The 26,324-nt window shown below is 39.0% G+C and overlaps 1 protein-coding gene across 1 annotated transcript; it reads right to left on the reverse strand.

The window, feature by feature from the left end:
- Positions 1-11,429: 11,429 nt before the first annotated feature.
- Khdrbs1 (KH RNA binding domain containing, signal transduction associated 1) lies at positions 11,430-24,990 on the reverse strand. The gene is made up of 9 exons (XM_015485346.2): positions 24,864-24,990; positions 23,676-23,792; positions 21,843-21,989; positions 18,279-18,412; positions 17,370-17,571; positions 16,831-16,898; positions 15,273-15,331; positions 13,070-13,183; positions 11,430-12,753 (listed from the first exon to the last, which is right to left on the reverse strand). The coding sequence occupies exons 1-9, from the start codon at positions 24,909-24,911 to the stop codon at positions 12,656-12,658; spliced, it is 987 nt and encodes a 328-aa protein (XP_015340832.1). The 5' UTR covers positions 24,912-24,990; the 3' UTR covers positions 11,430-12,655.
- Positions 24,991-26,324: the final 1,334 nt, after the last annotated feature.

The raw sequence follows: 26,324 nt of genomic DNA on the forward strand, positions 1-26,324 counted from the left end.
GAAAGTGATTGGCTGCCCTGAACTAGACCAAGCCAGGCTCCAGAGGCAGACAAGGGAAAAGCCCTTCTTCACATCTTAATGTAGATTAAGATCAGAAATAGTAGCCAGGGGCTGGGGATGTGGCTCAAGCGGTAGTGCGCTCGCCTGGCATGTGTGCGGCCCGGGTTCGATCCTCAGCACCACATACAAACAAAGATGTTGTGTCCGCCGAAAACTGAAAAATAAATATTAAAAAATTCTCTCTCTCTTTAAAAAAAGAAAGAAAGAAAGAAAGAAAGAAATAGTAGCCAAATTTCTGGACATGTGTGCTATTTAGCTGATTAATTTGGGCTGATACCCTGGTTAGGCCTCACACTATCTAGAAACATCAAGTTTTTTTTTTTTTCCAGGAGTCCAACTGCCCCTCCTTGAAGCATGAATCTGCCTATATCTAGGTGGGGAAGGCACAGGACTAGCCTGTGCCCCTGCCTGAAATGCACCCAAAACCAATCAGCATAGTATGGGAATGTGGACACTCACTGCTCAGCAGTTCTAGCATCTTTGGTCAAGGAGTGCCGAGAAACTGAGGCTCAATCATATGCCTATGAAATTCAATTCTTTTCCAGATACAAGTCTCCTTTCAGAGGAGAGATGGTTAGGTGAATACTAAATGAGAATGTTCACTCGGCACCGAAGTCCCAAAACAAATGATAAAGAGTAGAGGACTCAGGGCTGGGGATGTGGCTCAAGTGGTAGCGCACTCGCCTGGCATGTGTGCGGCCCGAGTTCGATCCTCAGCACCACATACAAACAAAGATGCTGTGTCCGCCGAAAATTGATTCCAGGTGTCAGTGAACATTTCTGCTCTGTATTCCCCCAACAAAAGGATTTAGTCTGTAGCTTGAGTGTAGCCTTCTTGGGAGCTCAGGGCAGCAATCAGGCCAAAGTAAGACTACAGTGCAATGCCCACCATAAGGACTTTATTTCTAAGGGGCTTAGAAGAGACAGGCCTATTTCCTAGGGCAGGAAACAAAAGAGGGGGTAGTTAGGCAGTTTGGTGTACTTTTTTCCCCTCCCCCTAACAGCTAGCTATCTCAGACAGCGGTTTCCAGCCTGTCTGTTCAATGCTATTAAATATTCATCAAATGTATGCTAGCTTTAAACATGCAATGACAAAGACAGAAGGGGAAGACTCACAAGGATTAATCTTTTACCTTCAGGAATCTGGAAAACAAGTCAGGGGCACCCATCCTATACATATACACCAATATCAGGAACTACTTTCAGTGTAAGCTTATCTTCTGACTACTCTAGTTACAGAGGAGACTAGAAGGCAGCAAAACAGGAGTGATAAGACTTGGGTCTGAACTCCAACTTTCTGACACATAAGTTTCCAACTCTACATACCAGGTTTAATCCTCACCTCTTAGTGTTATTTTAAAAAATTAAATGAGATGCTGTATATGATATCCCTAGCACAGAGTCAGCACAGAATTTAAGGCTTAAAATAGAGGCAGAGACCTCATCCATTCATGACTTGAAGAGAACGGTAATGTACCAAAGCTTTCTTCTATCAGTGGGTCAGAACCCTGAATATTGGTATCTGATTCACAGGTTGAGTGAAAGGTATAGGATGTGAGGAGACTCCATTAACAAACGGCAAAACCCTAATATCTTGTCCTCAAATAGCCCAATACCTGGATGGAGAGAGGATTCTGTCTTGAGAAAGGCAGGAACCAAAGACCTTCAGGCAAGAGGGAGGCAGGAGGAAGTCAAGGGAGATGATCCCCTTTACCCTACCACAAAGGAATGATGCCATTAAAGTGGCAGAAAGCTTCTCTTTTACTTCTATTTCCTACCTTGCTGGCACAATGACAGAGATGTGGTTCAAGCCCCTCCTTATATTTCTTTCTTTCTTTTTTTAAAGAGAGAGAGAGAGAGAGAATTTTTTTTTTAATATTTATTTTTTAGTGGACACAACATCTTTTGTTTGTATGTGGTGCTGAGGATCGAACCCGGGCCGCACGCATGCCAGGCAAGCGTGCTACCGCTTGAGCCACGTCCCCAGCCCCCCCTCCTTATATTTCTTAAGGCGTTAAACAGTTCCCTAAACTTCAGCTTTACAAAAGCAACACTGGGGTTGTGGCTCAGCAGCAGAGCGCTCGCCTAGTATGAGCAAGGCCCTGGATTTGATCCTCAGCACCACATAAAAATAAATAAATAAAATAAAGGTATATTAAAAAAAAAACAATACTAACCTATTTTTCTAGCCTATACATATAGCTAGTATTTATTACATGCTTACTACATGTTATGCTAAATGTTAGTTTCATTAGCTCACTCAATCTTTACAACTGTACTGTTTCGTAAATGGTATCTACATTTTATAGATAATAGAACAGATACTTACGGAGGCTAACACATAAGATCCTCAAAACTAGCTTTGGAGGAGGTAGAACTTAAAATTTGTCTATTTAAAGCCATAATAAAATGGTATGGTATTTGTTTCAGTGTGGCAAATTCTTAATTATCAGGGCTGAGGATATAGCTCAGTTGGTAGAGTGCTTGCCTTGCATGCACAAGGCCCTGAGTTCAATCCTCAGCACCACAAAAAAAATCTTAATTATCCTTTAAGACGGAACTTAAATGTTACTCTTTTTCTTTCCTTTTTTGGTACTTAGGATTGAATACAGAGGCGCTTTACCACAGAGCCACATCCCTGCCCTTTCAGAGACAGGGTTTCACTAAGCTGCTAAGGTTGGCTTTGAATGTGTAATCCTCCTGCCTCAGCCTCCTGAGCTGCTGGGATTACAGGTGTGCACCACTGCACTTGGCTGTCACCTTCTTTCTCTGGCATTCCCTAAGCCTGTCTCCTACAGGTCTCTGGTATTCAGTGCAGCAGCAGAACACCATCATCTACTACTGTAACAATGGAGAATTTTCTCCCATTAAACTGTTTCTTGAGAATAAGGACTACAAATTGGATGCAGAAATGTGACTCAGCATAGCCAGCATAAGGCCTAAGTGGTCTCAGCAAATGTTCACTGTAATAATATTCCTGCATAGGAAGTCTTCTTCCAGGACACAGAATGACTAAAAATGTTCCCTAAGACAGTTTTGGCTTGGCAGTTGGAACTTCTAAATTCCATTACATGGTTGAAATTGATCACAGAACCCAAAATCAGACTGCCTGAAAATGAATCTCAGTTCTGCTATATAACAGCTGTGTGGTCTTTGATAATTAACTTTTTTAGACCTCAGTTTCATTATGTATAAAAAATAGAATAATATCTACTTCACTGGTAGAGAAAATAAATAAACATTAGAATTGACAAAATGTAATAGTAACTAAGACTTTTTTTCCAGGATGCATCTCACATTTGCTGTGAAAAGAAATCATGTCAGTTTAATTGAAAGTGTTTTTCCTTTGCAGCACTTAATGATTCATCTCAAAACAAATATCCTTTACAGTTAATGAAATAAGGTATTATTTTATAGAAGCAGCATGCTTTCAGAACAGAGAATGAACTCTGGTATACAGAGAATGGTATACAGTAATATTAATATGTTCCTCTCCCAATTTGCTATGCAACCAATGTAAATTACTGAATCTCTCTAGAATCATCTGCCTCACTTGTAAAAGGGACACACACAGTAGGCATTCAAACCAAGTTCTCTTTTCCCTTAGCCAGGCAAAGTTACCTATTTTCCCTTTCTTACATTCCCCTTCTTTTAAATGAGGTAAAGATCAGCAAATGGGACAGACTGAAAAGTAGTAAAATGAAGAAAAAAATTTAAATTACTTACTACTAGCACAGATAGCAAACAGTAGCCTCTGTACGTTCACACAAAGAACAGTATATCAAAAGAAGGAGCTCATTGCTGCCTTATGCATTCTAACCAAGAAATGATCTTTGGGCAAAGCCTTGGAGGACACAGAACTTCAAAATCATGAGTCAAGCCAGGTGCATGCCTGTAATTCTAGCTTCTAAGGAGGCCAAAGCATGAGGATTTCAAACTACAAACCAGCCTGGGCAACTTGGAGACCCTCAGTCTCAAAACAAAAAGGGATGGGGATGTAATTCAGTGGCAGAGGGCTTGCCTAGCAAATGCAGCGCAGGGCCCCGGATTCAATCAAACAAACCTGAGCCAAACATCCACCACCACCTCTATCCCCATCCCCCTTCTGCCCCTGGTTCAGGAGCATTCTGCATAAGCATAGACAAGAGGCCAGCTGGGTCCCAAATCAAAGGCTGTTATTCCTGAAACAAAAAACAATCTAGAGTCTATTCCATCACTGGTAGCCAAAAAGCCCTAAAAGTTGCAGATGCACTTCATTCTTAGCCTGAGGCAGAGGGTGGCAACTGGGGGGAAAGAAAACAAAAGTGGAAAAACTCTGAGGCTATTTGATAACTGCTTTATCCCTAGGTAAGGAAAGATGAGAGTGTTCCTTCAGCATTAAGTGTCATTGCTATGAGTCTGCAGGCTCTATGGAAACAGGGTGAGTGAGGGTTGATAGTGGGAGATAGATATGCTGGAGCTAAGTTTCTGAGCTTCTAGAACTACATGTGGCCATGCATAATACTAGAACAGTTTCATTCCCACTTTTAACAGCCTACAGTATAATGCACAGGACATGCTTTGCAGTCACCCATACAGGGATCAAATCTCAGCTCTACCACTCATAGCCAGTCTCATAGTGATGCCAAAGCTAGCCAATCAGCTAATATTTATTATTTAGTAGCTATCATGTGTCAGAAATTGTATTAGTCAACCATTTTTAGTAGTACCTACTTCAAAAGGCAGATCTATAGATGTCTTGTGCTTTTAATTGGGGGTGGGTGGAGTGTTGGGGCGAGTTTACTGGAAATTGAACCCAGCCCTTAAAAAAAAAAAAATTATATTTGGAGACAGGGTCCAATTAAGTTCCTGAGGCTGACCTCAAATTTCCAATTCTCTTGCTCCAACCTACTGGGATTATAAGCATGTGCTACCATACCAAACTAGACCCATAGGTCTAAGGTCAACTGGTAATTTTGTTTTTTGTTTATTCACTCCTGAGGACTGAAATAGGGGCACCTTGCCACTGAACTACATTCACAACCCTTTTTATTTTTTGAGACAAGAGTCCTGTTTAGTTGCCCAGACTCATCATGGATTTGTAATTTTCCTGCCTCATCCTTCTGAGTTGCATATAATTCCAATTATATGCGTATGCCACTATGTCCAGCTTGGTCAATTGATTTTATTTATTTATTGATACTAGGGATTGAACCTAGGGGAACTTAACCACTGAGCACATCCTTAGCCCTTTTTGAGACAGCCTTGCTAAGTTGCTTAGGGCCTCGATAAATTGCTGAGACTGTCCTTGAATTTTCGATTATCTTGCCTCAGACTGCTAAGCTGCTAGGATAACAGGTGTATGCCACTGCACCAGCTGATCACCGATTTTTGACAAGGACATCCATTTAATGTTGGAAGATTAATTTTTAAAAATATTTATTTTTTAGTTGGACACAGTATCTTTTATTTATTTATTTTTATGTGGTGCTGAAGATAGAACCCAGGGCCTTGCATATGCTAGGCGAGCGTTCAACTGCTGAGCCACAACCCCAGCCCCAAGACTAATTTTTTCAACATCCAGATATTCACAACAGAAGAATCTGAACCCCCACCAAAGAAAAACGGCAACAATAAGAAACCCTTACAATTCAATCATAAATAAAACAGAGAAGGGCTAGGATTGTAGCTCAGTGATAGAACACTTGCCTAACATGTAAGGCACTGCATTCAATTCTCAGCACCATATATAAAGGTCCACTGACAACTTTAAAAAATAGAAATTTATTTTAAAAAATAAAAATAAAACAGACAAATAATCTAAATTAACAGCAAAGGATTTTTTTTGGGGGGAAGGGAACTTTACCGAGTCGTCCCCCCACCCCCCACTTTTGAAATAGGATCTTTTTAAATTGCTCAGGCTGGCCTCAACTTGTCATCCTTCTGCCTCAGCCTTCTGAGTCACTGGGATTACAGATAAGCTGGCAAAAGTAGGTAAAGGATTTAAAGACATTTCTCCAAAGACAAATAACTGGCCAACAAGTACATGAAAAGATGTCCAATGATAGTAATTAGGAAAATGCAAATCCAAACCACAATGAGATGCCACTCCATATCCACTTTGATGACTATAATAAAATGGAAATTAAAAAATGCTAGTGAAGATATGGGGAAATTAGAACCCTCATGCATTGCTGGTGGGAATGATGGAGACTTTGTGAATAATAGTTTGACCATTTCCTCAAAAATTTAACATAAACCAGGCATGTTGGCATACACCTATAATCCCAGCAACTCAGGAGGCTGAGGTAGGAGGATTGAAAGTTTACAGCCAGCCTGGGCAACTTAGTGACACCCTGTCTCAAAATAAAAAACAGGGTTAGGGATGTGTAGCTCAGTGGTAGAATGTTCCTGGAATCAATTTTAAAAATTGAGCAAACTTCTAATACTCGGAGTTGTCTGCCTCAAATGAAAGGGACTGCTTATGTTGTTATTTGTTTGTAGTGCCAGGGATCAAACCCAGGACTGGATAGGCAAGTGCTCTAACACTAAGCAACACTCCCAACCCCTGAAATAGATTGCTTTTGAAAGCAGTGTTTCTTATGACTTTGAAATACTGATATGTAGATGAAACTTGAAAACATATGAAAAGTGAAAGTCAACCAGAAAGGGCACATCTACACAATTCCATTTATATGAAATGTCTAGAATTGGCAAATTCATAGAAAGATTACTCAGGGGTTGGAGAGAGTGAGTAAATATTAGTAGGTATCATACTTTCTTTTTGGGATAACAGAAATATTCTGGAAAAAAAAAATCACTTTTAAATTTCATGTTATATGGCTTTTTTCCCCCCTTCCTTATAGTGTTAATAGAGTAGCATTTATTCCTGCAAGATGAGCTGGGACCCATAGAGGTTGCCTATGATGTATGAATTTCATCTCAATTAGAAAAGAAAACCTTTACTAAACTGTTTAGCACATGCCTGTAATGCCAGCAGTTCAGGAGGCTGAGGGAGAACAATCACAGATTCAAAGCCAGCCTCAGCAATTCAATAAGACTGTAATCAACCTAGTAAGACCCTGTCTTAAAATAAAAACTAAAAATTCAAAAATAAAAAGGAAGGGGGGTGGCCTGGGGATGTGGCTCAGTGGTTAAGTGCCCTTGGGCTTAATCCTGGGTACCAAAAAGAAAAGATCAATACCTTGTTTTTTAATTTACTTTTATGTGGTGCTGAGGATCAAACCCAGGGACTTATACATCCTATGCAAGCGCTCAACCTCAGCCCCTTAATGACTTTTTTTTCTGATGATAAAGAGTCAGAGAAGTTAGGGATTTGTTTTTGTCTAAGGTGACAAAGGCTAAGACCAGGCAGCACCAAGACAAGTACTCAATCTTGCTTGGCTGCAAAGCTTACAGAACTGTAATAAAGTTCACAGGTAGTGAGTACCAGAAAGTTATAGAAAACACTTGGATTAACTAAGATACACACAGGAAAGACAGATCACCAGCAAACCTGATTCTGCCTTTTCTATTACAAAGCTTGAAAATGAAACAGAAGTTTCCCCAAACTTTTAATCCATTTCTCTTGCTGCTGCTTTTTTCCCTACAGTGCTGGGGATCAAACCCAGGGCCTCGCATGTCACACAAGCCGGAGGAAAAGGAGCTGGAGATACTGGTCAGAGGATACAAAGTAGCAGGTATGAACAAGTCTAGACATCTGACAACATGAGGACTTAATTATTACTTATTTTGCAGATGGAATTCACACTAAATAAGACTTAAGCTACTCTTGCCACAAAAACTATGTAAGATGATGATAATTTGCTTCACTATAATAAGTTTTTAATAATCTATATATATCCCATATCACGCTCAATAAATATACACAAATAAAATTTATTTATAAAAAAGTCTACCCTGCAGGCTAAGGTTGTGGCTCAGTGGTAGAGTGCCTGCCTAGCACAGGTGAGGCACTGGGTTCGATACTGAGCACCACATAAAAAAATAAAGTTTTATATATATGAATAAAGTTTTATATATGTGTGTGAATATATGAGATAAATAAATAAATATTGGGGGGGGGGGGAAGAAAGTCTACCCTAGGAAGAGTTGAAACTAAATCCTTTTAACTAAGGGATTTCCTCCCCTAAATTTCCTAGCCATTAGTGTGACCAACATCAAACTAGGACTTCCTGAGTGCCAAGAACCATTTACCCAGGTTTTGTACACATGACTCTCCTTAAAGCCTCAAAATCTCATAAGTTCCTGGCTGAGAGGCAGTTTTAAAAGATGTGAGTTCTAAGAGGTCAAATTTTCACTCTCAAAAGCTACATCTACCTTTGGCTCACCTAGTTAAGATCCATTCTCCCCTCAGTGCCATCCTAACCCTAACAACTCATTCAGGAGCAAAGGGAATAATCAGTCAGTCAGTATACCTTGATGGTTTCAAGCAACAGGCAGGCTCATTATTGATAAAGCCCCACTTATAAAAACCAGGGTGTTAAACTTTAGGCAAAGTGTTCCTAGGAAGAAAAAATACTAATATTTACTATATATAAAGTGCTGAATTGTTTGGCCTTACATATTATATTTGCCTTTTTGTGGTGCTACCTATCAAATCCAGGAACCCACTCATGCTAGGTGAGTGCTCTACCACTGAGCCACATCCCTAGCCCCAGCTCCATATATTTAAGAACTCCTATAATTTGCCAGTCACTATGAGATTATCACCATCTTCCTCCTCCAAATGTAAAAGACAAGTATTAGTTTGGAGTCACTGCACAAAAGATAGCTTATAGATTCAACTCTGGGTTTGTCAAACTCCATGTCCTTTCTACTATACCACAATATCCCTACAAATGGTCTCCTAAGTGTGAGAAATGCCTCATTCCTAGATTAAAAGCAATATACTATATATAGGGTTAAGATGAAAGATTCTGGGATCAACTTGGACTTGATTTTCAGTCATAAATATGTGACCCTGGGAAGTTACTTAACCTCATTAGGTCTCAGTAACTTCTGTAAAATATATTATACAGTACATCTCTTTTTTTTTTTTTTTTGTGGGGGGGTATCCCATATCCATTTCCCTTTGCTGTTAACACTTCAACTTCCTTTTGAGGAATTAGGTCTTAAAAGCATATGACTCAAGGTAACGAATGTCCAGCCTGACATTCCCTCCCTAGAACCTGAATCTTAAGTAGGAGAAAGAAACCAAATATAGTATATGAGTTTATTTATTCCAGTGTGTCCAAGCAGCCAGTCTCTGCTCCAAGACCATTTACCACTACTGTCCCAGTTCTCTCTAGCTGCTATAGATCCCAAACCAAATTTTGTTTCTTTCTTTATTTTTTTTAACCTTATTATTATTTTTTTTTAATGTGGTGCTGAGGATCGAACCCAGGGTTTTGCACGGGTGAGGCAAGCACTCTACTGCTGAGCCATAACCCCAGTCCCCCAAACCAGATTTTCTAGTTTTCATATTTAATGTGGGAGTTCCTAACATCATTCTAATAAATTCCCTTTTATTTACATTACCATTTTGATGATTGTAACCAACTGAACTTCAAATGAAACACTGTTGACAGAACAAATAAAAAAGGGATTCAAGGGATAAAAATTGACACCATGGGGGATCTTCTTAGCCATTAGAAGTAAACTTACGGTCTATCAAGTAATGTAAGTATAGTTGTGTTGTAAATTTGAAATGGCTGTAGGAAAGATTAGCCCATTTATCATCTTCCAGGGTACTTCCTAGCGTAATTGTTTTAAGGTTATGATAAAAGGATCATCCTCCTTAACAGAAAGCCACTGTAACATACCTGACATGGGTCTTCACTACTCATTCTATTCCAGGAAATATCTCAAGAAGTTTTCAATCACCTGAAAATGGAGAAATAAGAGATCAGTCTTTTGAAGAGGAAGTTCTACAGACATACAAAAAACAAAACAAAACAAAAAAAACCCAAAAAACAACAACAACAACAAAAAGATAAAGAGATCCTGCATGCAGTTTACACATTACAGGAAAGAAACATGCAACTTTTAAGAAATTTTAAGTAACATTTCACTGTGAATATCAATATAGGGTCCTATGAGGCTCATCCTTGTACATTTTAAAATAGCTGAGCAGAAAGCTTTACTTTGGGGTGCAGCAGGAGGTCTAATCTACAGTCATTGAAATTTTACAATGTGTCATTTAAGATGTCAGACTTTGTGCCCAGGTTACATTACAGTTCACTTGTGATGGGCAGGATTATTAAGAGTTATGGCTAATTTATGCGGCAGCATATGGTTTTTCTTTTTACAGCTATTTTTATTAAACAAGTTTTGCAAAGTTTTAACATTAAAATTAACAGCTAAATAATTGTTTATGCAAGTTGCTGTCACAGTTTATATAAAAGAGAAATATGTGCTATTAAAATCAGACATTTAGGTTACCTTTGGTTTTTTGCGATGCATGTTAGCTTTACACATCCTGATTCTCTTGCGATAATTTTCCTTTAAAAAGGGGGGTATAGAGTGATCTCTTTTCATCAAAACAAGACATAATGCCCTGAAAGCTGACTTCAAACCATGGTTGAAAATTCAGTTATTTACACTTTATCACAATCTACAAATACATTTTTTGTTGGTGTGTTTTTAAAAGAAAAAAAATGTCCATCATGCACTGCTGCAGGCAGCTTGGCACTTCATACAAGAGGATTTTTCACCCCCGAGCAGTTTAGGTGGCTCTCTTAGGGAAGGCATGAGAACCCTGAGAATTAAGAGAGAGGAGTGGAAATGGGGCCAACCAATTCCATATTTCCTCTCTTGATCATGCAGGAAGGAATTCAGGGCCAGTCTATCATGCCAAATACTGCCCCAGGCCAGCTAAGTTATTGACAGCATTTCTGGGATTGGAAAGCAAACCATTAAGGATACCCAGGGTTTGCTGGATTGTCATATGTAAAGGCAGGTGCTATCCCTTTCTGAACTCAGTGATTTGGTGTCACTCTTTAGGTCCACCTAGGGGATTTAACAAGGTGCAAACAAGGGTGGCTGGCACTTTAAATATGGAGACCTACATATGAAAACCAATCCAAGTTTCAGTCAGTTAGTTGGGTTTTTCTCTCCAGATATTAGAACTTTTGATAGGATTGGTTAAAACTGCTTTCAACAACTTCCAGGGGGTGAAAAAGCTTTGGTTATTTTTAAACTAAAACTTAACAACTCAATAAACTTTTTTTTTTTTTTTGGTAAACTTAAAATAAAATCCCCCCCACCACTTTTAAGAATGTCTCCAACTTTTAACAAGCCCATTAACTTTAGAGTTAATTTAAGTTTATTTAAAAGAGAAAAAACTATTTTATTGTCCACCCAAAAAAATGACAATTCATCACATTTACTTTGATTAAAAAAGGACTAAACTTTATTGACAAACTGCTGCAGACATTTTGACATAAGTTTAAGCTACCTATTTAGGCAGACTTACACATGTAGCATTTAATCTTCCGAGAACAAAATGGGAGGACGGTACAAATCCAATTAGGACTTTAACTTATGTACAAAGTGGATTTTGATTCCTTTTTCATTCAGCTGCAGTGTCCCTTTTTATATCATGCTAGTGTTGAGACATACTTGACTATATTGGGAACAGTTCAATATTGACAACCGTCAACTTACTGAAATTTTGGCCCCAATGTCCAAGTGAGCTTTATGTGGAGTGCAGAATCTCAAATGGACAAAATACTTTTTTGTCTTCCTGAATACTGAAACTTTAATTATTAGTACTCTTACTGAAAGATTGTGGCTAAAAAACACTACAAATTAAATTTAGATGGCCAGCCCCTCTGCCCCAATCAACCTCTTCAAAACTTACTCCCCCTAAGTATCTCTCAACACTGTATGCCTGGGGCTAGATTTCAAAACCCACATAATGAAAAAGTCAGTTTTACAAACCTAATTTTGTTGTTGTTGTTTTAAGTCAATTAACGTTAATAATTGCATCAACTATTTAATTCATGAGGATCTTTCATATTAAAATTTAACTTAAGATTCAATCGCCATGTGTTTTTAAAGGAAACATTTTTAGAGACGTCTGAGCTCACTTTTGCATGGTGGCACCTACTGCCGTTAACGTTTGTGATTTTAAATCTTAAACAGCCCTGAATTTTGAAATGTAGCCTAGTTTGGGATTCTGCAACTACAACTTTACGGGATGCCTCAAATCAAAACTAAGAGAACGTTAACAAGCCTTACTTCAGAACCTTTAAGCAAGCAATGTCACTTTTGAAACTAACAGGTTTGTGGTTTTTTTTTTTTTACTCAACTTTTTTTTATTATAAAAGGTACACTTCTGTTTATATTTAAACAACAAAGAAAAAAGCATCTACACACTTAAAAAATTAATTCGATATTCCTAAATCTATTTTAACTCATTTTAAAATACTACATACAGAAGCCAGAATGCAGAGTTAAGAATGGAGGAAGGTGGGGAGAAGAAGGGGACCACGAAGAAAAACACTTAGACAATTACTTGTCTGTTGTGGGTAAAGCAACAGGAATCCTGGGAGATACAAGAAATCAGTAACAACTTTGCTCATAACTGATATTTTTCCCCTCCTGTTTGATTTTAATAACGTCCATATGGGTGCTCTCTGTATGCTCCCTTCACTGGCCTAGCTGGAGGGGCCTTCAGTGACGGCCTGGTCCCATTCCAGTCATCTTGGCCTGTGGGAAAAGCGAAGACAGTTTATAAACCATGTGTCAATGGCATCTGGGGATAAGCAAGGGTAGGTCAACCTGGTAAATATCACCAACAACACTGCTTTTCTTTCAGTGTCTTCATACCTCATTGGAGGTCCTTGTTCTCCACTCCAAACCTCCTGAACAGTCTGGACTATTTCCCACAGTTTTGAGTGGAAAGACAAAAGGGAACAACTCATAAAAGGCTGGCATTTACTTTGCAGTAATCTCCAGGAGTGAGGTTCTCCAAAGGCAACATGACTGATATACCCCAGTACCCAAACCTGGATAAACCCAATACCTTGCAGCAAGAGGGAATCATTAATCTCTGTGGGTCTACAATGGCCTTCTCTGCTTCCAATTTGGTAGATTGAAGGAAGACAGCCTCTTTCTATGCAACTGCAAGTCAGGTTCCCTGAGAAGAGAAGTGTTGCCTGGCTCTTTGGCAGAAGCAAGCAAGGGCCGTATTTAAATGAGACCATTCACCAGCAGAGCTGGTACTTATTGCTCTGATCAACAGAAATACAATCAAATATTGCATTTACAGAATTTTTGGAATTCCTTAGATCCTTTCTTATGTCAACAGCAATGAGAAACAAGACAATATGGTTGACATTTACAAATGGTTTTCCATTGACAGGGAAGTCTGGGATAGAGGATCATTTAATTCTACAAATTGTGTTTAAGCTTATTCTTATCACACATTCTCACACCTTTCCCATGGCAGTTCTCCAGCTACCCACATTCACAAATACCTCCTTCCATCACCACAGGTCTTAAACTTCTATATGGATCTAAAGTTGCACAGAACCCTATTTATATCCCTAGTATAATACAGATGTCCATCAATTTCCAGGAGGCTTCTAGGTACCAACAAAACAATTTATTTTTCTAATTCCGTTTATAAAGGCAGAGATCAGAACAGATTTAACTGTGGCAACATCAGACTAGGAGCACAAGGAGCAGCCTGCCTCCTTTTAGTTCAGTCTTTTCTCTAGCAAAACAGAAATTCCGTTTAGTCAAACACATACAGAGGCTCCATTGTACTATCTCACCCACCGGTGGAGGGAAAAACCCGATGCAATCATACTACGCTTCTAAATAATGGCATATGAGCAGAGAAGTACAATGTAGCTGATTGGCTACTTCATACCATGCTGAGGGGTTGGATTCAGGCTGTCTATCTGTGGGAGGCCCTAAGACTGTCCATTATTTTAGCTAGGGCTAAGGAGAGACTGTCAATCACTGTCTTCAGATGCACTCTCAACTGTTCAGCCAGCTCCTTGCTAAGCACTCTCTTGAAGTTTCCCAGGTATGTTGAAAACACCTCACATTTAAAGAGCTGCTCTCTGCATCCAATGTCACATGGCACTCCCTTTGGGGCCAATTAGCATGGGATCATAATTGGCTCATAAGGACACACTTGAGCAATGTGTTTTTAACCAAACTTCAGGCCATTCCAGCTTCTACTGCTCTCTTAGGATCAAGGACTGAGTTGTCTCCAAGCCAGTATGGAGCTTGATGCCAGTAGTGCCCTGACTGGTTCCAGCCCTGCAGCCTCTGATCTAACAGGCACTACTTTTGCCCACTAACCTGCTCTAATCCATTCCTTTTCAGCTTGTTTCTACACATTGAGATTCTTTTTGTTAGGATCCAAAACTTTTTAAAATATTTTTTAAGTTGTCAATGGACCTTTATTTTATTTATTGATATATGGTGCTAAGGATCGAACCCAGGGCCTCACAAATGCTAGACGAGTGCTCTATCACTGAGCCACAGCTCTAGCTATGGTGGAGCTGGGCATGGTGGTACACACCTGTAATCCCAGTGGCTCGGGAGGCTGAGGCAGGAAGATCAAGTTCAAAGCCAGCCTCAGCAACTTAGCAAGACCCTGTCTTAAAATTAAAAATTTTGGGCTGGGAATATAGCTCAGTTGGTATAGTGCTTGCCTTGCAGGCACAAGGCCCTGGGTTGAATCCCCAGCACCACCACAACAACAAAATATAAAAATAAAAAAATTTTAAGAAAGGGCTAGGGATGTGGCTCAGTGGTTAAGCACTCCTAGGTTCAATTCCCCCACCACACACACACACACACACACACACACACACACACACACACACACACACAAAGAGGTGGGGTAGAAGAATATAACAAAATATGATAAAAATTCTTGTTTCCTACCAATATGGCTCCAGAAACATAACCCAGGTCTAGGTATCCCCTGACTGAAGTAGAAAATGATCAGTATTAGCTTAAAAATCTGCTGCTCCAGCCCAGCTAACCTGGCATGAGCCCTAGTTTAAGAATGTACTTAGCTTCCCAAGGGTAACAGTATTACCACCTAACTTTCCTAATCCCTCTTTGGACCATACATCATAAAATTTAAATAAGAACAAGACTCCTAGTGTCTATGAACACCAGGGTCTTATAAAATCCAGTCATCAGCATTCTCCCAGGCACTTACTTGGTCATTTTGCCCCACCCTAGAAAATAAGACATACCATAAGCTTCATAAGAATCTTGAACCTCCCCATGTCCATAGTCATAATATTCTGAGTCCCTGAAAGCCAAAGACACAGTGTTAAAAAACTATAGCGAAACAATATTTTAGTTCCACCTTTCTCTCAAATATATCCATACCTGTCATTTCATTGTGTGTAAAATACAGGGAAAAGCCCATTTTGTTCCTTCCCTAAACCCCAAAATATTTTCAAAGTACACATGATGAACTACTCCTCCCGCAAAAAGATAAACTATAGTAAGGAAAAATGGATACCACAACTAAAAATGAATAATTCTAAACTGACCCTCTTAATGAAATTACAATAGACACATATTCACAGGGATCACTGTGAAGAAAAAAAAAAAAACAGAAAAGAAAAAGAGCAATTCTGTCCCTAAAGTAGAATTCTGAGACTAATTTTCAATCACAGATAAGATACATGTGCACACAAACAGAATGGTTTAAGCTAAATGGAAAAAAAAAAAAAAAAAGGAAAAGGAAGAAAGAGAAAAATCCAGGTTATGGTAGGGAGACTCTAGCTTCCTCTTAAAAATTCAGGCAATCTTAATGTGGCTGGGTTTTATTTTCCTTGAACTCAAGGTGCTTCATCACTGAGTTATATCCCCAACGCTTTTTATTTTTGAGACAGGGTCATGTTAAATTGTGGAAGGCTTTGCTAAGTTGCTGGGACTGGCTTTGAACTTATGATACTTCTGCCTTAGCCTCATGGGTCACTGGGATTACTAGTGTGTGTCACTGGGATTACTAGTGTGTGCCACTGAGCCTGGCTTGGGATACTTCTTAGTAAATCAAGCTAAGTGTGATGGTGCATGTCTGTAATCTCAGCAATTCAAGACACTGAGGCAGTATGATCAAAATTTCAGCAATTTAATGAGACCCTCTCTCAAAAGTTAAAAAAAAAATAAAATTTAAAGGAGTGGGGAGGCTGGCAGGTGTAGCTTGGTGGTAGACAGCACAGTGGTGCCCCTAGGTTCAATGCCCAGTACCAAAAATAAATGAATAAAATTTAAAAAGCGGGATGCTGAGGATGTAGCTCAAAAGTAGAGTATTCCTGCTTTTAATCCCCAGCACCGCAAAATAAATTTATTTAAATACATTTTCTCTATTTCCATGTAGTTTTTCATCTACTATTCACAGATTCTAAATTATAATTCCAGTTGGCACATGCTGATTACAGTGGCATGCGCCTATAATCCCAGCAATCTGAGAGGCAAAGGCAGGAGGATCGCAAGCTAGAGGCCAGTTGGGCAAATTCAGAGACACCCTGTTTCAAAATAAAAATTATACTCTGTAGAGTAGAATGGCCCCTCGGCTCACTCCTCAGTACCAAAATAAATAAATTTTTGTTTAAAAATTATAATTACTATCCAAATTTTAGAGCCAAGAATGTACCTCACAGATGTCAAAAGCAGAAAAGATACCTTTCAAACCATGAGCCATACTGCTCCTTAGGTCTGTGTAGCTTAAATATCTCAGTTCCCCTAATTCCATGTATCCATCCATCCTAGGGTACCAAACCACACTGCCTGACTCACCCTTGGCTCTGGCTGTAATAGCCTTCGTAGCCTTCATAACTCTGTTCCGCATATGTATCATCATATCCCTAAAATAAATAAAATGAAATAGGTTAGAATCAGAGGAGAGAGATGCTAATTATATCCCATGTGAGTATGATAGGCTTCTGGATTAATAGGACATAAAATTTTCCTCCAAAATAGTAACACCCACAATAGTCAGTCAAGAGAGAAAGGGTTACCAAAAACCTCACACACACGCACACATACACACACACAAAAAAATATCTGATGCCACAGGACAAGTGTGGGCTGAAAGTACAGTATAAAATTGAGCTTTAGTAGGAGCACATTCCTTAGTAAAACACTATACATTAGCTTACTTCCCATTTAATTTACATAGATATTAAACTGTGCCTAAAAATGGAAAAATCTCATAGGTCAACACTCAGGGCAGATTACAAATCTTACAGGTATTTCCTGCTACCTACATGAAGGGTCATTCAACTTTGACAACCTTTTAGGCATTGAGAAATGTACATTGTTCAAAATATTCTTACATATTCTTCATATGTTTCTGGTGCAGGGGGTGGAGGCAAAGGTATTCTCTGGATGCCTGCTGTCCGTGCTCTTGGTGCTGGAGCACCCCTCACAGTAGGTGGAGGTGGCACCCCTCGGGTCACAGTGGCACCTCTGGTGATGGCACCTCTCACTGGGGTACCACGCACCAAAGCTCCCCGAGGGGGTCCAACACCACGGCCCCTATAAAAAGAAAATTTTTTTCAAATAGAGCATTTAATAAAGAGGTCACTTTCATCTTCAGATTTATTTGCAAATTTTGGAGCTAGATAGATTTTACAATGCCTTAACTAGACTATCATTAAAGCATAGAGCAATGAAAGTATAGATGGGCAAAGGACCCACACTGGAAGATTTCACCAGGTCCTATAATGTATTAGTGCACCTTGGGCAGGTACGAACAGCCCATGTACCATTTTTCCCCCACTGACTGGGTCTCATTATGTGGCCCAGACTGACCTTGACTTCGCATTCCTCCTGCCTTACCCTCCCCCGTAGCTGGGAGCATTCACCACCAGGCCAGTCTAGGTCTCCACAGTTTAAACATTCCATAAGTGTCAGTCACAGGAGGTAAAATTCTGAAGTTAGATCATTAAAAATGCTAGGGCTGTTCAAAATTTAAAACTCAAAAGTTTCAACAGGACTGCAGCATTTGACTATGGTCAAAGCACTTGAGATATAAAATTACATTTTTTTAATTGGTGCATTATAATTATATATAATAGTGGAATTTATTATGCCATATTCAAACATGCACATAATTTGATCTAAAATTCCATTCTTGATGGAACAAATTCTGAGATCCCTCCTAAATTAGAGATAAGAGCACCAATAAGACAGAGATGGTGCTAACAGTCAATCTGCATCCCATTTCTAGCTATCTATTTTACCTGGGAACAGGTGGAGGGGGAGGTGCAGCTCCCCGGCCTCTCACTGGCACCCCACGTCCACGAGAGGGCTCAGGTACTCCATTCAAGTAGGACAGCTCTAGAAATTGCTCCTGGCAGATATCATCCATCATATCCTGGGAAATAAAGATCACAAGGAATACTGTACAATATCTCCACCTTCTACTGAAAAGTCATCTGGCCCACATAAACCTTGGATGCTAAGAACAACTCTGAAAGCCTAGGTGAAGTCTCAGGTCATTCATTCTCTGAGGTCAAATGATGCCCTACCTGTCACTTCTTTGAGGAAAGTCTTGATGGCAGACCCCTCATTATTCAGATGGAGCTCTTCAGGATGTGGTCCCTGCCTAGCTCTCCAGATTACTTCCATCCTCTCTCCATACACAACCTCCTCTCAAGCTATGCTGAACAATTTGTAGTTCAGAGCCTGGCACACTCTCACACATCCATTCTCTGCAAATAGTTTCCTTTTCCTGGAATAATAAAAGCCACTACCATTAACAGAACTCTATAAACTGGGACTATACAACCATTATATAGATTTTTCAGTTTAATCTTCAAATTGACCCCAGGCAGATCTCCCTATATTACAGTTGGGAAAAGATTCAGGGATTATGAATCAGCCTAAAGACACAAAGCTAGTAAGTGACAGATTCAAGATGTGAATTTAGAATTACCTACCTCCAAAACCTAGGCTTTGAATAATAGGCTCTACTGCATTTCTTTTACTTTTCTTTTTAATTTTTTCTGGTCTACCAAAGGAACCCTAACTAACCCTTAGCAAGATTTAATGTAAAACGGTATCCCTTTGGAAAAACTCTCTGTTGATGCTATCCCCACACATTCTCTTTTCCCAAAGCACCATGCAGTTCTCTCTATTCAAGCACTTATCATTTTAGAATGGTCTTTCTTTCTCATAAATTATCAGCTCAAGAGCCATTTTTGTAATTTCATACCCAAACACAGTAAATACACCAAGAATTCCCAATCTAGTGCCTTTCCTACTGTACCACGAAGGCTTCCTGGTACAGTTAGTGGTTCTAAGGGGAAAATGGAGGGCTCTAGTTACAGATGCAAACACAGGCTCACTTTTTCTTCTTCACAAGACGGAAGAACTTAATCAAATGTTATTTGCAAATTTTTTCACACATTTCCTGTTTTGAGAATCATTCAGTCTTAATACTTCAAGCATATATTCAGGTGGATACAGTTAAGAACAGAAGATGCTAGTCATTAGAGAGATGTCCCCTTCAACTCTTCATTTCCCCTTTTCTTATACATCACTGCTGCCTGAGACTCACATTCAAGCACCAATGCCAATTCTCGCTCAGACTCGTCTAACTGCCAGATCAACACCGAGGAAGCCAGATCTACTCAGCAGGCATCTTTTCTCAAAACTTCATTTACATGCAAGCCTTGTAAACCTATTCCATCAGAGAAATAGGTTGGAGAGTAACAATAAAGAGGAGAGGGACATTCCTTCTGCAGTCCTTCAGAAAGCAGGTAGTCAGAAGATTTCAAACAAAACTCTTCAAAAAGTAAAAAGTGAAGTCTGGCATGGTCATATACACCTGTAGTTCTAGCTACTCAGGAGGCAGAGGCAGAAAAATCACAGACCCAAGGGTAGACTGGGCAACTTAGGGAAACTTTGTCTCAAAACAAAAATTAATAAGGCTGTATTCATATAGCTCAGTGGCCCTAGGTCAATCCCCAGAACCAAAAATTAAAAGGAAGTGAAAAAGGACTGGGGATATTAGCTCAGTGACAGAACCTTTGCCTAGCATATACATGACCCTGGGGTTCAATTTTCAGAACTGCAAAAAATAAAAATAAATTTTTAAAAATTCAAGAAAAAATTAACCAGCCATGAGTTTTCCTAATGAAGATAAGGTACTTTAAGCTGGGCATGGTGGTGCACGCCTATAATCAGGAGGTCGAGGCAGGAGGATCCTGGTTTTAAAGCCAGCCTCAGCAATAGCAAAGTGCTAAGCAACTTGGTGAGAACCTGTCTCCATAAATAAAATACAAAACGGGGCTGAGGATGTGGCAGTGGTTGAGTGCCCCCGAGTTCAATCCCCAATACCACCCTCTGCCAAAAAAGATAAGGTACTTGAAAATAAAGCAGCCAATGAGATGTCTGAGACAGTATTAGTACTCTTGTGGGTTCAGCTTTCAAGTACACACTTGCCTATCAACTTTTGCTCTACCGATTCTCATACCTTTTGATACTACACTTAACTCCTTCATTCAAGAAATTTAAGGACTATACTTCACCTCTTCTTAAGTTTTAGTGATGAAAACATTACTCAACTTTAGTTAATAGTATTCTAAATCTATCCCAAGGTTTCAGATCCATCCTTTTTTTTTATTCCCACTTTTTTTTTTTTACTGGTGCACAATGGATATCTGTTACATATTCATACATGCACACAATATAACAATATAATTTGGCCCAGCACTTCCCTTCCTCCTCCTATTCCTGCTCACCTTCCTCTATTTATTTCCCCTTTTTCCTGAGATTCTCACCAGATTAAGCCTTGATATTAAATATTCAACAGTAGTATGTTAATGCTGACAACCACCAGGCCTTGCTAAGAGACAAAAATGGTACCATTCTCTCTTGATAGTAATAAAGGCTGAGCATCACTAATCTGAAATGCCCCCAAATCCAGAACCTTTTGAGTCATAACATGATGCCAAAAGTAGGAAATTCCACACCTGAGTCCATATGATGGATCATAGTCAAATCAAAGATAAACTAAAAACACTATAAAAGTATCTTCAGGCTATATATAAGGCACATATGAAACAAAAGTAAATTTTTTGTTTAGACTAGGGTCCCATCCCCCAAGATACCTCATTATGTAAATGCAAATATGCCAATCCAAAAAAATCCCAAATACAGAACACTTATGGTTGTCAGAATTCCAGATAAGCAACACTCAGCTATAATCTGACAAGGTGGTAATAAGTAAGAAAAGATACTCTGGCCTGTCACAAGACTTCCTAGGCCTCAGTTATATCCTTAAAGAAAGGAGCTGTCTTTAATATTATAAACAGTTAACCAACAGATGCCTCTTCAAATCACTCGACTTGAGTGACACCTCCAAAAGAGGAACCTGAGTGTAACAGGTCAGAATTTAATCCAATAATAATGGATGGTATAAGTTTCTTGCTGTCACTTCTAGATTTCAATAGAGTCTGGAAAGTCTACAGCATAAACCCTTCAAGTGCAGGGACCTACCTTAATCATTTTCCTAACACTTTCAAAATACCAAGCTTAATGAAGACTGTTAAATATTTGTTCATCAGATCTCAGAATGGATACTCATGGACTCAAGATATTGACAACAGATACTAGTATACAATGAAAACCACATCAAACACAGGTGCTTTTGGTAATGGACCATCAGAAAAATAAACATAAATGCAGAATTTAGTAGCATCAGCTTAGGCAGAGACCCTGGTTAATAACCCCTTCCTTCACAAAAGCATATAATTCTACTTTTCCCTTGCTCAGAAGATAAAGGATATGTGTTTCCTTACTGGTACTAAAAACTTCTTCACTTCTTCCATGGCATGGGCCATGAGAGCATAAGCCTCACATGGGGGTCCAAAGACTTCAATGAAGACATGCAGATCCATATTTAAGTGGGCATACTTTGGGTCTCCGCCTTTGCGAAGCTCTTCTTCCTATGGAAAAATGCAGAGACATTATATTACATGGACTAAGGAGAAAACTTTTACCTCTAGGCCAAAGGGATAGCAAGATATAACCTGAATATTTTGTGAAAAACAATAAGCTTTAAGAAGAAAGTTAAAAGAAAAAAAAAAAGTTCTGGAGAGGGCTGGGGATGTGGCTCAAGTGGTAGCACGCTTGCCTGACATGCGTGTGGCCCGGGTTCGATCCTCAGCACCACATACAAAGATGCTGTGTCTGCTGAAGACTAAAAAATAAATATTAAAATTCTCTCTCTCTAAAAAAAAAAAAAAAAAGTTCTAGAGAATAGTTAATTTACACAATATACTAAACTTATACTTGGTTAACTATTCTCTTAAATCACTGGGGTATTCACTGGTGCTCTTATTAGAAGGCACAAAATAGAAAAACTTAATTCTAGTCTCTTTTCAGCTAACAGCTTGTTGTTAAACATTTGCAAGTATGTATGGGGTGTGTGTGTGTATTTATGGCCCAAGCATTTGTTTTTAAGTCCCAGGTAGAGAGCTCTTAACCACCACAAGCTATGCTTATCTGCTTATACGGTATGGGGGATTCCAAAGAAGGAAAGAAGTCAAGATCAAGAAAAACTCAAATTAAGTCTCACAGGTAAACATACTTCAGCCTCAGTAGAGGGCCTGAACAAACAACATTTGTCAATTAAGAAAAAGGAGGCCTGGTGGCTGAGGCTGTAGCTCTGTGGCAGAGAACTTGCCTAGCATGTGTGAGACAGTGGGATCGATCCTTAGCACCACATAAAAATGAAACAAATAAAGGCATGCTATCCATCTACAACTAAAAAAAGAAAAAAGAAAAGAAATAGGAGGCCTGAAAGAGTTTAGACTAGCACAGGTACATCTCATCTAAAAAAGCTGACCTAGAAGGCTAAGACTATTCTGTTGTGGTGGGAAGTTTCTTGGTCCTTAAAACAGTACACAGTGAGCCAGGCACAGTGGCGCACACCTATGATTCCCAGCAGCTTGGCAGGCTGAGGCAGGAAGATCACAAGTTCAATGCCATCCTCGGCAACTTGGCGAGATCCTATCTCAAAATAAAAATAAGAGCTGAGGATGTGGCTCACTGGTTAAGCACCCCTGCTTAACCTAGCAAAAAATGAAATAAACAGTAAACAGTATACAGTGTATGGGCTATGGCATGGAAAAGAAGTAAGTATCGGGTAGGTTTTGTTGTCAGAATTACTCATGGTTCCTTTTGATTACATAAAAAACTTTTAGCAGTCCCACATTCCAGCTGGCTAAACAACAGACCATCTAATCCTCAAACTCACAACACTGCTGTTCTACTTTTTCATGTTACCAGAAAGGAGATATGTTACATGTTGTTCACATTTTGATGTGGGTAAGTTTTAGTAAACCCAGCTAACATTTCAAGTTTTCACAGTTAAATATAAACACCAAAGATAATATTGCTATTTGGACAGCCAAAATTCTAAAAGAAAACAATCATAAGGCACATCAAGGCTCTTCCAGGGTTGCCAAGCAAGTAAATTAACTTGGTCTATAATCTCTTGTATCCAGTGAAAGCTTAAGAAGTCCTATTGTATAGGTATACAACACTTGTACCGTAAGTCATCCAAACTGGATGCCAGGGCAACTAGAAGGCATTAGGGTGTTATCTTTGCCTCACAAATATGAGCTTACCTTGGCTTTGTCTCTCATTGAGCCCTTTCCCAATACAGAGATCTTTGCACCAGTTTCTTCCTGCAGTCTTTTGATTGTATTCCCTTGTGGTCCAAGAATCTTCCCCACAAAATTGAACTGACAATTAAAAAAAAAAAAAAAAAACCAGATTTCTGAAAACACATGGCTCCTATAAAACATTTCCACATATACTATCTAATTTGATCTTCAACAACCACGTAAAATAGGTATTACCATTCACGTTTTACTGAAGGATATAGAGGCTATACTATGATTAGGTTAAAGTTATACATCTAAAAAGTTGGCAGTTCACAGACCTGAATTTCAGTTTCATGATATAGTCTGGTGTTTTTTCCCCTAACACAATGCATCCCTTAGTATTTTTTTTTAATATAAATAAGCATTTTAACATAAACAGAACATACATACAGCATCCTTTGATAGCACGTTTGGTAAAATAAGAAGAAAGCATTTCCTTAAAAGGTAAACTTTGAGTAAGAAATAATTAAATTCATCTAGTCAAGAATTTGTGTTTTATTTTAAGATTTCAAGTCATCCCAGCAGCTCAGGAGGCTGAGACAGGAGGATCGTGAGTTCAAAGCCAGGCTCAGCAAAAGCAATGCACTAAGCAACTCAGTGAGACCCTGACTGTAAATAAAATACACAATAGGGCTGGGGATGTGGCTCTGTGGTTGAGTGCCTCTAAATTCAATCCCTGGTACCCCCGCCAAAAAAAATTACAAGTCAATCATTTGACAGAGAGCAACTCTTCAGACTTCAAGGGATTTTGATTGTTCAGAGAAAAGAAGGAAAACAAAAAACAAACAGATGAAAAATTCTTTTTGATAATAAAAAGATGGGGCTGGGGTTGTAGCTCAGTGGTTGAGCACTTCACATGTGTGAGGCACTGGGTTCGATCCTCAGCAACACATAAAAATAAATAAATAAATAGATAGATAGATATTGTTGTGTCCATCTACAACTAAAAAAAATATTTTTAAAAAAGATGACTATATTTTCTTTTTGACTATAGCTATGTTATTCATTATGGACTTTCAACTCCCCAAAACAGGTACTCAAGCATGGAAGAGAACCTTCACAGGCTTAGATCCCATGCAGTACAATCCCTGCCAATGACTCCCCTGCTTATAATGTTAATTCAGAGAAAAGAGGCACTTTTTGCCTTACCTTTGGGTACTGCTTGACAGGTATCAGCACCCGCTCTTTCAGCTTCATGTTCTTATGAGAAAATAAGTCCAAATAATTCTCCTCATCGTCCTTTTTTGAATCCCCTTTCTGAATCTTCTCAATTTCTGAGTAGGAAAAACAGAATTTATTTCTGCTCTAGTAAATAAAGGCAATTTTCCAAGACTGCTTAAAGCAATAACATGGAGTACACTGTGTAATAAGACCAAATTGTTCAAACGAATGCACTAATTTTAGATAGACTGGCTGAAAGCACCAATGCTATATGAATTTGACTAGGGAACCATGAGTCCGATTTTAATAAAAGCAGTTTGCTCTTCCAACCTCACCTGAAGACTTTACATCACCCAAATATTTCTTGACATAAGAGTAAATAGATTTAACAAAGCTAATGGGGGTGAGATGAAGGAAAGCAAGATAAAGGAATTTTTTAAAAATTTAAATCTTTATCACAAAAAATTACAGAGTCAAACCTTCATGAAGAAGCAAAAATCAATAACTTATGTAATGGACAGTTTCATTAAAATTCCATTGTAGCAGTAGTGCTTTTAGATACTAGTCCTTAAGAGTTTGAAAGATCTAGTGGGGCAAGGTGGCACATGCCTATTATCCCAGCATCTCGGGAGGCTGGGGAAGGAGGATCTTAAGTTTGAAGCCAGCCTTTGCAATTTACCAAGACAGTATCTCAAAATAAAAAGGACCAGGGACTGAGGTTGTAGCTCAGCGGTAGAGCATTTGCCTAGCACATGCGAGGCATTGGGTTCTATCCTCAGCACCAAATAAAAATAAATAATAAAATAAAGATATCATGTCCATCTACAACTAAAGAAATTAATAATAAAATGGACTGGGGATGTAGCTCAGTGGTAAAAAGTCCCTGGGTTTAATCCCCAGTACAAAAAAAAAAAAAAAAAGGAAAGAAAGTGTGCTAGCTTAGCATGTATGAGGGCCGTGAGTTCAATTCCCAGTACTGGGGAACAAACAAACAACAACACACAAAAAAAACCCCCCAAAAGATAGAAAAAAATGAATGAATTGAAAGATCTGGTTCTTACCCTGCCACTCATTAGCTGTGTGAAATTAGACCAGTTATTTCACTGCTCTGAATGTTGGTCTCATTTGTAAAATACACAATATGTACTTTATGAGGTTGCTATAAAGACATAACGAGGGGCTGGGGTTGTGGCTCAGTGGTAGAATGCTCGCCTAGCATGTGCAAGGCGCTAGGTTCGATCCTCCATGCCACATAAAAACAAATAAAGATATTAAAAAAAGACAAAATGAAATAACACATATACATCCAATTAAAGTCCACTCTTGACGGGTGTGGTGGCACATGCCTGTAATCCCAGTGACTTGGGAAGCTGAGACTGGAAGATCTCAAGTTTAAGGTCAGCCTCAGTAACTTGGTAAAACACTGTCTCTAAATTGGGGGGGGGGGGG

This window comes from Marmota marmota, unplaced genomic scaffold (genome assembly GCF_001458135.2).
Source record: "Marmota marmota marmota unplaced genomic scaffold, marMar, whole genome shotgun sequence".
Lineage (NCBI taxonomy): Eukaryota > Metazoa > Chordata > Mammalia > Rodentia > Sciuridae > Marmota > Marmota marmota.

Excerpts from the sequence above, each read along its gene's own strand:
- Khdrbs1 (XM_015485346.2), bottom strand. The coding sequence starts at position 24,911 with ATGAAGCTGAAAGAGCGGGTGCTGATACCTGTCAAGCAGTACCCAAAG. Across the intron at positions 21,990-23,675 it reads CAATGAGAGACAAAGCCAAG|GAAGAAGAGCTTCGCAAAGG; the intron begins GTAAGCTCATAT and ends ATTTTTCCATAG. Across the intron at positions 17,572-18,278 it reads CCCCCTCCACCTGTTCCCAG|GGGCCGTGGTGTTGGACCCC; the intron begins GTAAAATAGATA and ends TTCTTTTTATAG.